The sequence below is a fragment of the Bison bison genome, unplaced genomic scaffold, assembly GCF_000754665.1.
Source record: "Bison bison bison isolate TAMUID 2011002044 unplaced genomic scaffold, Bison_UMD1.0 scf7180017864508, whole genome shotgun sequence".
Classification (NCBI taxonomy): Eukaryota; Metazoa; Chordata; class Mammalia; order Artiodactyla; family Bovidae; genus Bison; species Bison bison.
In genome coordinates, this window is record NW_011495064.1 from 14,217,659 (window position 1) to 14,230,543 (window position 12,885).

At 56.7% G+C, this 12,885-nt stretch overlaps 2 protein-coding genes across 2 annotated transcripts in view; both read right to left on the reverse strand.

Annotated features, from left to right (window-relative positions):
• Positions 1 to 10,566, reverse strand: part of ATP6V1B1 (ATPase, H+ transporting, lysosomal 56/58kDa, V1 subunit B1) — a 26,196-nt gene extending 15,630 nt beyond the window's left edge. Inside the window, exons 1-2 of the mRNA XM_010829794.1 lie at positions 10,300 to 10,566; positions 3,525 to 3,580 (exon numbers count right to left, since the gene is read on the reverse strand). Coding sequence (XP_010828096.1) covers positions 3,525 to 3,580; positions 10,300 to 10,417 — 174 coding nt within the window. The 5' untranslated portion in view covers positions 10,418 to 10,566. The remainder of the gene's footprint in view (positions 1 to 3,524; positions 3,581 to 10,299) is intronic.
• A 2,091-nt stretch (positions 10,567 to 12,657) lies between these two features.
• VAX2 (ventral anterior homeobox 2) overlaps positions 12,658 to 12,885 on the reverse strand; it is a 29,754-nt gene continuing 29,526 nt past the window's right edge. Inside the window, exon 8 of the mRNA XM_010829880.1 lies at positions 12,658 to 12,883. Within this exon, the coding sequence (XP_010828182.1) occupies positions 12,658 to 12,883 (226 nt within the window). The remainder of the gene's footprint in view (positions 12,884 to 12,885) is intronic.

Sequence of the window (12,885 nt, forward strand, 5' to 3'; positions counted from 1 at the left end):
GGCGGGGGTGGGGGAGAGGGGAGAGGAGCTGGCGCGCGGAGTGTCCCTGAAGGATTTGAAACGTCAGAGACAATGCACTTTAAACAACAGGAAGGTTACAGCCAGACAGAAGGAAGAACTGTCAGAAGCATGGGGCAGGCATGGAAAGTACTGTCCAGAATCCTTTAGGAAGAGAATGCGTTATTTATTTGCGGGGAGGGGTGGGCTTAGCCACTTCGAGCAGGGTGTGCAGCGAGAGAATTCCAGTGTGCAGCGATGAGCTTGGATTTCTACCCTGTTCCCCAGCCACAGGCCTGATTCTCTCAGTTCGTTACTAAGAGGATTGCAGGGAGTGTGGACAGTTCAGTGCAACCCTCCTCCTTCGCTGCAGATTCAACCCCGATCCCAGCCAGCCAGGGGGCCGACACAGGGGCCTGGAAAGTTCTTAGCAAGTCCAGCAGGATGTGTACAGGGTGTGCTGCCTCCCAGACCTCTGCCTCTGACAACACCCAGGGCAGTCTGGGGACTCCTCCTTGGAGACTGTTGTCTGAGTTGATACACACAAGCTTTTCCCCTGAAGTTTGGGAGCTGCCACAGACATCTGGAAACAAGTCTGGTAGATAAGGTGAGTCTCAAATAAGGGCCAGTTGGAAACACAGAATATAGGCGCCAAAGATCCTCCAGAGCAGCGGTTCTGTGTGGTCTGGCCCTCCAGGCAGCAGTAGCCACTGGGAGCGTCTCAGGAATGCACATTCTTGGGTCTCAACCCAGGCTGCTGGCTCAGAAACCACTGCTCTAGTGAAATCTCTCTAAAGTATTTCAGGCAGGTGGACGTGAGATATCCAGACTCCTGTTTAATGCTTGCAGAACCTGTGCACTTGTGTGTGAGGGTACGTGTGTGAGTGTGTGAGTGTGCTTTTGTGAGATCAGGTCTTGGAGTGTGGCTATTCAAGAATCTAGAAGAATCCATTTTATACTTGACAAAGCAGAGATGTAGCATTTTCTGGGTCACAGACCCTAGAAAATCAGATTAAACTGTGGAAATTATGCCCCTCCCCTTCAGTGCACAGGCATATGACTACTTCCTTAAAAGGTTTGCATACAATCTCCAAGCCCTTAGTATCTGGCTAAGAACTTCACATTTATTTTTTGCCAAGTGGATTCTTAGTTCCCTGACCAAGGATCGAACCCGGATCCCTGCTGTGAAAGCACTGTATCCTAACCGCTGGACCACCAGGGAATTCCTAAGAACTTCTGACCTGCACAATTCTTCCCACCAGCTATTTTTCCTTTTGAGGCAGATGGAAGCAGAAAGCGTTATTGCCTGTGTGATTCAATTTGGGCAGAAGGTGGCGCTATAGAGACAGAATTATGGCATTTTTGCCCAAGCAACTCTAGAACAAGGGATGTGAGACAGTGGAGAGAGATGCATAAAGGTGCCTTCTCCAACTCCTGCACTTATGAGGCTATCAACTGCTGGTTCCTTTCCTTCCCTCTGCAAGCCCGGGGTTCTCTGAGTCTCTCCATCACGCAGTTACTATGCAAGAGTTACAGATGCGCCCCGGAATCTCAGGAGCATAGCCTGGGATCTATCTCCAGTTTCACAGTCCAGCACCAATTTACAGTTGACAACTGGATGTCTGTATGGACACTGACTCTCCTTACCACGCAGCGTCCTGTAGAGACTGACAGGTAGGGAGTGTGATGGAGGTGGGCAAGGGAGCAGGAGATTCACTGACTATTTAATCAGGCATATCAGCATATCCTAGCTCTTCTTGAGGAGGAATAATAACAATACATTCATCTGATTTGATCCCCACAACAGCCCTATTGTCAGTTAATAGATGAGGAAACAGGTTTACAATCCTAGACAGATGGTTCTCAAACTTCGGGGAACATCAGATCACCTGGATGGCAATGAAAAAAAGCTTCTGGGCCCCACCCTGAGTTTCTGTCAGTCTGGGGTAGGGCCCTAGAATCCGTATTTCTAACAAGGTCCCAGGTGGTGCTTATGCTGCTGATCTAGAATTGACAGGTAGTTAATAGAAAGGGTGGAATGATCTGGGATTAAAATTGAAGAAGTCTGAGTCACACTGTCTGACTCCATCACACTTCTTTCCAGGACATCCCCGACACTAATGGGCCCAACTGTGATGTCCATATGAGCTCGGAATCTGTTTTCCCGAAATGAGTGGGTCTGATCTTTTTAAGAGGGCCAGATTTTGACAGGCCCATAATCAGTCACACTCTTAAATTCATTCATTCATTCACTCACCCTTCCTTTGAACAAACTGAGCAAGCATGATGGGCTGGGTGTTCAGTAAAAGTGCAGTGTGCGGCTCTGGGAGCCTGGGATTCATAAACATCATCCAAGTCCAATTGTGGGGGTTAGGGAGAAGATTTGGTCACTACATGTGACAGTTGGTGACCAAATGCCTTGATGGATGCTGCTGGCAAGACAGCACACAAAGTCAAGAGCAGGGACAAGCTCACTGTCCAGAAGGCTAAGAGAGGCTTCCAGGAGAAGGTGAGTCAGAAGAAGCGATGAGGAAAAGGTCATTGGGAAGGCAGAGTATGTGCAAAGGCCTGGAGACATCAATAGGAGCTCCACACAGAGACAGTGTGGGTTTCTAGGGGGGGAAGGGAGAGTGATGGGACGTGGAGAGGTGTGCAAGACCCCACCAGATGGAGGGTCTGTGTGGGGAAGGCATGGGGAGCCCTGGTGAATTAGGAGGAGGGGAGGGAAGGGGTTGGGACTGCATGGCAGAGGATGAGAGGGCGCCAGGCTGGGGACCCAGAAGCCATGGCCCTGAGAAGGGAGCAGTGGGTGGGAGAATGCTGACAGAGCATGAGCGCTGACAGACGGGGGCCCAGGAAGGGAGGAATCAAGGATGGCACCCAGGTCCAGTTAGGGTGTGGGTGGTGTGGGGCGGGAGACAGGAGTGGAACCAACAGTGGCGGGACGCAGAGTGACCTGGGAGCTTTGCAGGGCTCTTTGTGTCTCGAGAATCCCCAGCCTCGAACTCAGAATACTCCCAGTGTCTGCCATGGTCCTGCAGTTCCCAGGGACACCAAGTCGCCCACACCCTCCGCTATGAGGCATTCTTCACTTCCCACTCCAGCTGCTGGCTCCCAGGCTGAGGTATTCCGAAGACCTTTGAAAACCTCCAGGTCTGGAGAAAAGTTAGCTGCTATCCCTCTGCCTGCCACCTCCTCCTCTTCCCTTTAAAAAACATCCCTGAGCGACTGGTGGGAGATTCCTGCCCTGGGAGAAGTTAGATACAGCCATTCTACTGATGAAGAAAGAGGCGTGATAGCCCAGTAGGCCCTGCTGATGGCTGGTAGGAGCAGGTCTCTTAAAGGCCAGGGTGGGGTCCACAGAAAAGGTGGGAGGAGGAAACCCTGGGTGACTGAGGGTGGGAGGGTTAGGAAGAATGAGATGGGCGCCTGGGAGACCCCTAAGGGCAGGGCAATTTAGAAGAAATCAGCGCAGGGGCAGTGAGCACTGAGATTTAATTGTCCCTGGGAAGAGGTGGAAATCTTACCTTGACCTGATCCAGCACCACCAGGGGCCCATTGACGCTGCACACGGTCCTGTAGGCTGGGGGAAGGGTGGAGGCGGGTGAGGGTCTCATACTGACAGACAGACAGACAGACTCACACACACACAGAATCATCCTCTGCCCTCCCTCCCTCTAAGCACCACCCCCACCCCTCTTGGGACCCAGGCCATCAGGATCATTAGCTGTGACAGGGCCAGCCACCATTGCTGTAAGGGTCATGCCCCTGTCCGCAGGGCCCCCGCTGTCTCGGACACCTGCAGGAGGCTGGGGGAGGGCCAGGGCCAGGGCAGAGGCCTCCTCTCCCCTCCGCAGTCAGCCAGAGGTCTTTTTTATCCCTGAGGCCGCTCTGGCCTCAGCCCCCACTCACCCACTCCCTCCTCTCTGACCCACAGCATTTCCAAAAGCTGGAGATTCGATAAGAGCTGCCCTCTCTACCCCTCACCCCACCCCTGGCAGGACCACACTCCTCTCCATCACCCACACTGACTGGGCAGTCTGTGTGTGAGTGGGGTGGGGGTCCAGGCATCAGGGAGAAAGGCCAGCAGGGCCCTGCTCCTCCCTGAAGCTGGGTTCATCGGGTGCCTGTGGGGGAGGGGAGAGAGTCGAGCGTGGACTGGCAGGCAGGAAGCTTGCTTGGTTCTGTGAGGGGCTAGCTGAGGGCCCCTGAGCCCCTCCCTTGCCTGTAACCTGGAGACATGGTATCCCTTCCCCAGGCTCCTTTCAAAGTGCCAATGAGACAACCTGGAGGAAGGAGGCTGGCAGGGCGGATGGTTGGGGGTGTCTTCGAGGTTGCTAGGTCACTTCCAGGCTGGAAGGGCCTCAGGTGGGAGAGGGGTCCAGCCCTTTTCTCAACAGGCCAGAAGGATGGGGCCCAGAGAAGTGGAAGCCTACCCAGGGTCACAGACTTTTGTGGCAGAGCAGGGGCTGGGGACCCCCCACCTCGTGCTTCCCATCAGACCACATGGCTCCCAGCTACCTGCTCTCATGGTTCCAGCAAGCTGGCTGCCCAGCTGCCCCGCCAGGTGAAGCTAAATGCCCCAGCCCATGCCCTCCCTGGTCTAAGGCTCAGTGGTCAACCCCTTATTTTTGTGAGATCTAAGTTCCTTTCCCAGGAACTTGGGCTTGGAAGACCAAGCATGCCAGGGGATCTTTGCACAGATGTTTGCCTGGTTATCCTGAGCAATTAGGAAAACTCAAGAAAGAGAAGTTCTTCTTGGAGTTGGGCCCTGAGCCAGGGCCCTCCCTCACCTTCCTGCCCTCAAACCACCACCCACCTGAACCATCCTCTTCTCCTTTTCCCATATTCCGTCTTAGCCAGGCCCACCCCGGTGGCACCGGGAACCAGGCTCTAGAGAGGGCTGCACCCTGGGGTCCCCAGCCAGCGCTCCCTCTCTCTATGGCCTTCCCATCAAGGAAGCTCTGGTATCTTCCCTCTTAAAACCATGCCCTCCGCCCCAATCCTTGTCCAGCAGCGATGATCACAGCCCAGCCTCCCACAAGCCTGGCTCCATTGCCCTCTCTTCCTGCCATCAGGAGGACGAATGGGGTGTGGCTTCGTGGAGGCACGAAGGAGGCTCCAGGTGGAGCCACACCTCACGCTCCAGTGTGGCTCTGCCCTGGGAAGGGATGACAGCCTGGACGTGTTCCCCTCCGCAGCTCCCTGAAGGCCCTGCCCTAATCGCCCCCCTCAGACCTCCTCGGACCCCCTCCAGCTACTCCTTCATACCTTTGGATGCTGAGACCTCAAGATGGTTACCTGGCTCCGACCTCTCACATCTGCCCTCCAAGCTCCGCTTCCCTCCCTCTCTCCCTTCAAGCCTGACCATTAGAGGCCTTCTCAGTACCAGGCTATGCAAATAAAGGAGGCAAATAAAACATGGAGCCTACAATTTAAAAGGGGCTAAAGTGGCTCAGATGGTAAAGAATCCCCCTGCAATACAGAAAACCTGAGTTCGATCCCTGAGTTGGGGGTCTTCCCCAAGTGGGTATGGCAACCCACTCCAGTGTTCTTGCCTGGAGAATCACATGGACAGAGGAGCCTGACGGGCTAGAGTCCATCGAGTTGCAAAGAGTCCGACATGACTCAGAACTAAGCACAACACAAAGAGGAAATAATTGCCAATAACTGCTACAGATGGAAAGAGCAGGGTGGGTGGAAATGGGCTGAAGGAGGCAGCTTGCAGGAAGAGCCATTTGAGCTGAGGCTCCAAGGTCAAACGGGGTCATCCCGGCAGCCCCCAGAGAGCTGGACGAAGGGCACGGCTGGCCCAGGTGAGGAGGTCCTGAGGCCTGGAGAAGGGCATCGTGGCTGCCGGGCACAGGCTCACTTTCCCTGTGAAAGAGGGTGTGCCTGCCAAGGCACAGGAAGGCCCGGCCTCTGGAGGGGGAGGACAGAGGCTGTGGCATCAGCCTCCCCACCAAGAAAATCACCCAACAGCCACACATGCCCTTCCTGGCCAGGTGGCATTTTGCCCACATCCTCTGAATTACCAGGACTGTGTGGAGTGGAGAGGGCTGAGGAGTCCAGCAGAGGGAAGGTGGGGGACTGCGAGGACAGGGGATGGAGCATGGGGCAGGGAGACCCTCCATTTCCAGGGAAGTGCTGGCATCTTACCCGCCTGTGGAGAAAATACCAAGACCAGCCTGAAGAAAGATCAAGTGGGGGTGCGGCGTGCAGGGAGGTGGGGGTGCAGGAGAGGAAGAGTGCCCCCCACCAGATCCAGAAATCCCCAGGGAAACATTTCTAACTCCACCGGGGGTGAGGAGTCTTTCAACTTCCTCCCTTTGTTCACAGCTGGCTCCCCCCAGTTTCACACCTTGGTGATACCCAACAACTCTACCTGCGGAGGGGAGGAGTGGTGATGGTCACAAAGAAGGGAGTGATCTGGGTGTGGGTCTGGGGGAGCCAGGCAACGTGTTTGCCTGCAGTGGAGCTGGGAGCTCCATCTGCACTTCTCAATTTCACACAGTTATGTCTCGAAGTTCCAGCTCATCATAGCCCATTCCCAGGCTTCTGGCAGGCCTGGAGCTGGGCTCTCATTGCTGACTGAATACAGCACTGGGGGCATCCCTAGTAGCTCAGCTAGTAAAGAATTTGCTTGCAATGCAGGAGACCCTGGTTCAATTCCTGGGTCGGGAAGAGCCCCTGGAGAAGGGATAGGCTACGCACTCCAGTATTCTTGGGCTTCCCAGGTAGCTCAGTTGGTAAAGAATCTGCTTGCAATGTGGGAGACCTGGGTTTGATTCCTGGGTTGGGAAGATCCCCTGGAGAAGGGAACAGCTACCTACTCCAGCATTCTGGCCTGGAGAATTCCATGGGGGTCACAAAGAGTCAGACAGGACTGAGTGACTTTCATATGGCATAGCCTGGACTATTCATTGCAGATAATCCAGTTACATGGCCATTTCCATCCAGCCTCTGGTGACTGGCTGCCTTCAAGGCCTCGCCCTTGACTGACCAGGTCCTTTCCCTCTGAAACCCCACAGCTGGCACCCAGGAGAGTCCTGCTTTCCAATTTGTCTGTTACTCGAGGCAGATCGTGTCTCTCCCCTCAAACTAGGGGTGTCTCCTCTGTCGGACTAGACAGTGTCTTTTCTTAGAGCCTTTCTGGTTTGGACACAGCCAAGGTAGTGGCTGTGCAACAAAGGTGTCCTTGATCGGAAGCCAGGCCTTTTGTCTGCACCCACACCTAACTCCGACTGTGTCCATTGCATGCAGTGGCAAACCGAGGCCCAGGAAGTCAGCTGACTTCTCCGAGGGCCCACCACAAATCAAGACAGTGTCTGGTGATGCTCAGGCCTTAGAGCCCCTACCCCAGCCCTGGGGCATGCCCCTGACCCCGGAGATGCTGCTGGAGGCAGGGCTTGAACCAGAAGACCCCTGAGGGGCACAGGCCTCCAGAGACTTTGCAGACACTCCCTTCAGCTGCTCTGCCTACCCCCTCTCCATTGTCCTAGCTGACACTTTGGGTTGTTCTCTGGGCTGCGGGCCCCTGCCTGCCCCCACCTCCCCACCGCCTTCCCCGTCAAAGGCTCAGCGGGGCTCCGCTAATTAGGGCCGGCCCGCCACACCTGCAGCGTCCTGGGAGCGGACTCAGGCGGGCGCCCATGCGTGAGGCCAAGGGGGGGGCAAGCCCGGGGCAGCAGGTCCTGCACCTCCTCCCTGATCCCTGCTGGAGGGATTAGGGGAGGGCGGGCAGGGGTTAGGAGGGTTTTTAGAATCAACCCAAGACCCTGAATGGTGGAACTCTCTCCGTCACCTCTCCAGCCCTTGGTCGAGGAAACCAAGGCGGCCAGTGGTTTGGCACTCAAGTCCCTAGGCGATCTGACCTGGCTCCAGCCCTCCTGCCAGCCGGTTCGTCCTAACCTTTGCCCTGGTTGTGTGCCCCGACCTGTCGCCCTACTATCTTCTGCCCCACACAGTCAGCTAAAGCCCCAGGTCACCTCCTCTTGGTGCAGAACAGCTCTAGCTCCGAGGAAGGCAAAGTGGTCCTTTCCTTCCCAGGGTGCATACTGCCGAGTCACTCCCCATCCTGATTCCACCCCACTCTCCTTTCTGACCCAGTCCCCTCCCTCAGCCACTGCAGAGAAATCACTTTTGATGCCTCAGGCCTGTTTAGTCCACCTCCTCCTTCAGGAAGTCTTCCCCTGGACTCATCATCCCCACCCATGGCCAAGTGAGCTGGGGGGGCAGGGAACCAGCTGCCCCACCCCCGTCCCCTGGCTCTCTGGTCCCTCAGCTCTCCTCCTGGGCTCTTTCTGCCTCTACATGAAGTTCTCTTGCCTGGAAGTGCTTAGAGTCCCTGGTTGGGAGAGGAGGGCAGAGAGAGACACAGGAGTCCAAACCCCCAGGGAGAAATAAACCCTCCAGGCTTCCGAGGAGGAGCCCCGGGGAGTTGGAGGAAACTCCAGAAGCAAGCTGAGGAATCCAGCCTCCCTCAGGTGGGCTGCTGGCCGGCCCGGGCCCCTGGGTGGGTGCTGGGAGGACACTGGTGTGCGGCAGAGGCACAGGAGTGGCCTTTGTCATCGCAATAACATCTTTAATGCAGGCGTGGAGCGAGGGGCTCACCCCGCGCTGACCCGTGACTCTGGGTCGGCTGTTGGGTGTGAACACAGTCACCTGGGTAGGGGCCCCATGGGGTGGACCAGGGGGACACTGCTTCCCGGGCTTCCAGACCTGGGTCAAACCTCCTGGGTGTTGCACATTGTGCCAGGGCTTGTCGACTATAAATAAGCCTGCTGGGAGGGGACTGGCGGGAGGGGATCCTGGGGTAAGGTTGCACCCTGGGAGGGCACATTCCAGGAAGGAGGAAAGGGAGCCAGACCTCAGACCCAGCCCTATTCAGCACCCAGGCAGCTCTCCCACTCTCACAGGGGGAGGGGGAGGCCATCACAGGGCCTGGACAAAGGTCAACCAACTCTGCTCAGGTCTCCAGGTCTGGGCTCGGACTCAAGGGGGGCCCAGTCACTGCACATTTCTGGGCCTTGGTGACCCCAGCTTTGCCCTAGGGGAGAGTCTGGACCTTCATCTTCCCCGGTCCCCATGGCACCTCCGTGATAAATCTGACCCCACTCAGCTTCTCCTTGGCTGGGGTTTTCCACGCCCCTCAGTGCCCCCACCCAGAGCTGCTCCCCGAGCCCTGGGCCTGGTCATTCTGCTCCGCTCTCCGCTCTCTATGGTGTGGGTGTGCTGCACCCCAACCCTCAGCTGCCCCCGTGGGGCTGGCCGGCTGCAGACGGAGGGGTGGCTGTGTTAGGCCAGAGTCCCCCCATACGCACCCTCTTGGGAGCCTCTGGCTCTGCTTAGCTGGTGCCGGCCAGGCCAGTTTACTCCAGTGAGCTGGGTGTCTGAGAATCCAGTAATTTGCCATACCAGACCAGGGAATGTGACCTTGGACAAGGAAAGATGATGGGCGGGGGTGGTACAGGCTTTGGCCCTGGGGCCTTACCAGGTTTTTGGCCCCAGACATCTGGACTTGGCCCACGCCTGCAGGACAGGCACTCGAGCAACCCCCAACCCCCCTTAGAAGCTCACAAGGGTCCATCCAGCCCCTACAGCCCCCACACCTGACACCTGGGTGCCAGGCACTCGCCCTTCTCCCAGCTGCTCACACACAGACGTGTGACGCCATCTGACCACAGTCATCCATGTTCTCCCTGTGAGCCCACATGCTGGCACACACACCCCCTCACCCAAGTGTACAAGCATGCACACAGTCTCACATATTTCCTTTCTGATGGTACACACTCTCAAGTTGTCACAATCGTATTCACACACATATATCATCACCCAAGTGGAGATGGGAGCACACACACCCCCCAGGCACAGCCCTTCCCCAGAATGCACACACCACGAGAGGTCACACAAGGGGTCACACGTTCCCCTCCCTGAGAATGCACACAACTCCTCATGCTGAGTATCCTGGGGTGCATATGAACACACCCCAAACTCATCCACACAGGGGCACATACACACACACACACACGCATGCTCTTGGGGGCAGTTGGGAGCTCTCTGTGGACTCGGGGTCTCAGTGCAGGGTCACTGATCACAGGAAGGTTCCTGCAGCTACTCCGCTGCCGCTCCTCTGGGGTACCCTGGGCTGGGGACCTCTGTCCCCCCGTCTTGGCCACTCCGCAGCACGGAAGGCCCCTAAGGTTTCCCCAGGTCTGGGTCCTCCTCTGACCCTGAGGCTGAGGAGCAGGGCCTGAGGACGCAGCAGTCCACCCGACCACACCGGCTGGGGGTCATACTCACTGATGCGGGGGTGGGTGATGTAGTTTCGAGTGACCGACTGCACGTGTTCTCGGGCGGCGCCCAAGCTCGCGCCTCCGCCGGGGAGACCCCTGGGCCTACTGTCTACTTCCGCGGCCATGGCGTGTCGGGCTGGGAGCTGGTTCCTGAGCCTCCCACAACTCAGCCGAGCTGGAGCTGGAGAGAGCCGGCCGGCCTCCTCTCCTCGGGCAACCACCCCTCCTTCCACCCTCCTCTCCTCTCCCAGGGTTGACTGTAAACACGGAAACCTGGCCCTTTGGCTCGGAGCCCTTCCAGATCTGGGAGGTGCCCTGGGCCACCTGGGAGTGGGAGGCTGGGGAGGGGCAGGGGCGGGCTTCTCCCACCTCTGTCTGTCGGTTCCACGCTCCTGACCCAGGCCTGCAGCTGGTTTGAACTCAACCCTTCCCCTGGAACCTCAGGCGCTGCTACAGCCTATACATCTCCTCCTGGGCTCACCCCCACCCCGGCCCCCACCCTCCAGAGCCCATTTCCAGCAGCCTGCCATCTCCTCAGGTCTTCTGTCTTCCCAAAATGCCCTCTCCCCGCCCCATGCCCCCTTGCCCTGACTATTTCTGGGTACCTCTTCCTCCTGCAAAATTCCATGATCATCTTTGAACATCTATAGAGGATCAGTCTTGGGCCAGCTTCAGGGCCACCTCCTACAGGAAGCCTTCCCTGGATCCCCCAGCACCGTGGATTCACCACACATCTGATCTCTTTCCTATGTCATGCCGTTTTGAGGAGTTGTCTCATTGCCACCTGGGGCTGTGAGCCCCTAGGAGCTCAGCCTGTGTTGCTCATCAGACTTGTGTCCTCATAAGCCTTTCTGTCTCATAATACTGAGGGGTTCCCTGAGGACCAGCTCACCTCTCCCTCTGATCGCACTGTCTCACCTTATATTTCACCTCCAGGGCCCCAGGCAGCAGGTCTGCCCTGACTTTTTCAGCCCAAGGCAGAAACTACAAATGAAAGGTCCCTCTTCATGCCTGCTGGCTAAAGAAATTCTCCCCTGGGATGGGGGGTGGTGGGGAACGAGCACAGGTCTGCTGGGCAAGGCAGCACTGGCACTAGGGGGAGGCTGCTCCGGTGACCCTCACGTCTCCTTCCAGACTCAGGATTTCCTGGCATCTCTAAGCACCTTCCCAAACTACACTGCCCCGCCGAGGGAATGGGGAAGCAGAGCTAGGGCTCCTGTCTCCCAGCATCCCTCTCTGGGTGACTCAGGGCAGTCAGCCTGAAACCAAATACACTTCCCAGAGAGACTGGAGCTGATCGCGCTTGCCTTTTCTTCCTCAGAGGCAAAATCTCACCCTGCATCCTAGGACTGGAGAACCCACTGCAGGTTCCTGGTCCCTCTCACAATTCCTAGATTTTCAAAGAACTCTCGGTTGGGGTGGGGAGTGGGTGTGACTTTGACAGGCAGCACTGGGGTGGATCTCTGAGGTGGTCAACAGCTCTGTATCATATTTGTGGTGGTAGTTTCATGAATCTTACACGGATGATAAAGTGACATGGAACTACACGCACACACACACAATCAATGTCAATTTCCCAGTTTTGATACTAAACTGCAGTAATGGAAGATGGAACCACTGGGAGAAACTGGCTGTAGGGTAAGTAGACTTCTCTGCACTATCTTTGCAACTCCCTGTAAGTCTACAATTACTGCAAAATTTAAAAGGTTAAACAAAAGTGTCTTATTTAACCAAGAAAAAAATTTTGAAGTACTTCAAGTTGGGGTGTTTGTGATGGGCAGGTCCTTTAAAGCATGTGGGATCCTGCCTGGGTTTACCTGTGATGCCCTCTCTCTGGCTTTCTGGATCCTCGTCTCATCGTTCATTGGTCACCCTCTCCAAGGACTTGACATTCCGCCTCTAGAGTACACGTTTGAAAGAGAAGCTTGCAAAGGGCAACACTTACCAACAAAAGCATGGATGGTGCTACCATGGGAGTTGAAACACCTGGGTGGGAGCTTGAATTGGGAGCAGGAGTCAGGTGGGCATCAGATTCCCCAGCTGTGAACAGGGCCCCAGCTCCTGCCTCTCCTGTCAGGGAGACCAGTAGCCTGATTACCTCCCCTGGAGGAGCAAGAGGGGATTGAGGCAGTGGCGTGCTGTGGGGACTCCATTTCCCTTCTTGTCATCGTTTTCCTTTTATTTCAGTGAGAGGCACACACACACACACACACTGCACTCACACACACGCAACGCTGTCCACTGGAGAGTCTCTGAGCTGGGGGGGGGATGGGGCAGGGCGTGTGGCTGCCCCTTCTGTCTCTGGGTCCAGGAGGCAGGGGCGGTGCTGTGCTTGGGGACTCAGTGTCACGCAGCGGACAGAGACTTAAGCGCTGGCCTTCTTGCTACCGCCGCCGGGGCTGCCCACTCTCCGATCCAGCCGGCTATAGGGCTCGAAGGCCGAGGAGCCCAGTTCATAGCCAGCAGGCAGGTCCAGGAGCGGGGCGGTGGAAAAGCAGAGCGCCGGCGGAGGGGGCGGCAGTGGGGGCGATGCCGAGGTCAGCGGGTTGAGGTGTGGGGAGGAGTTCCTGGGGTCACCCAAGGAGGTGCCCCT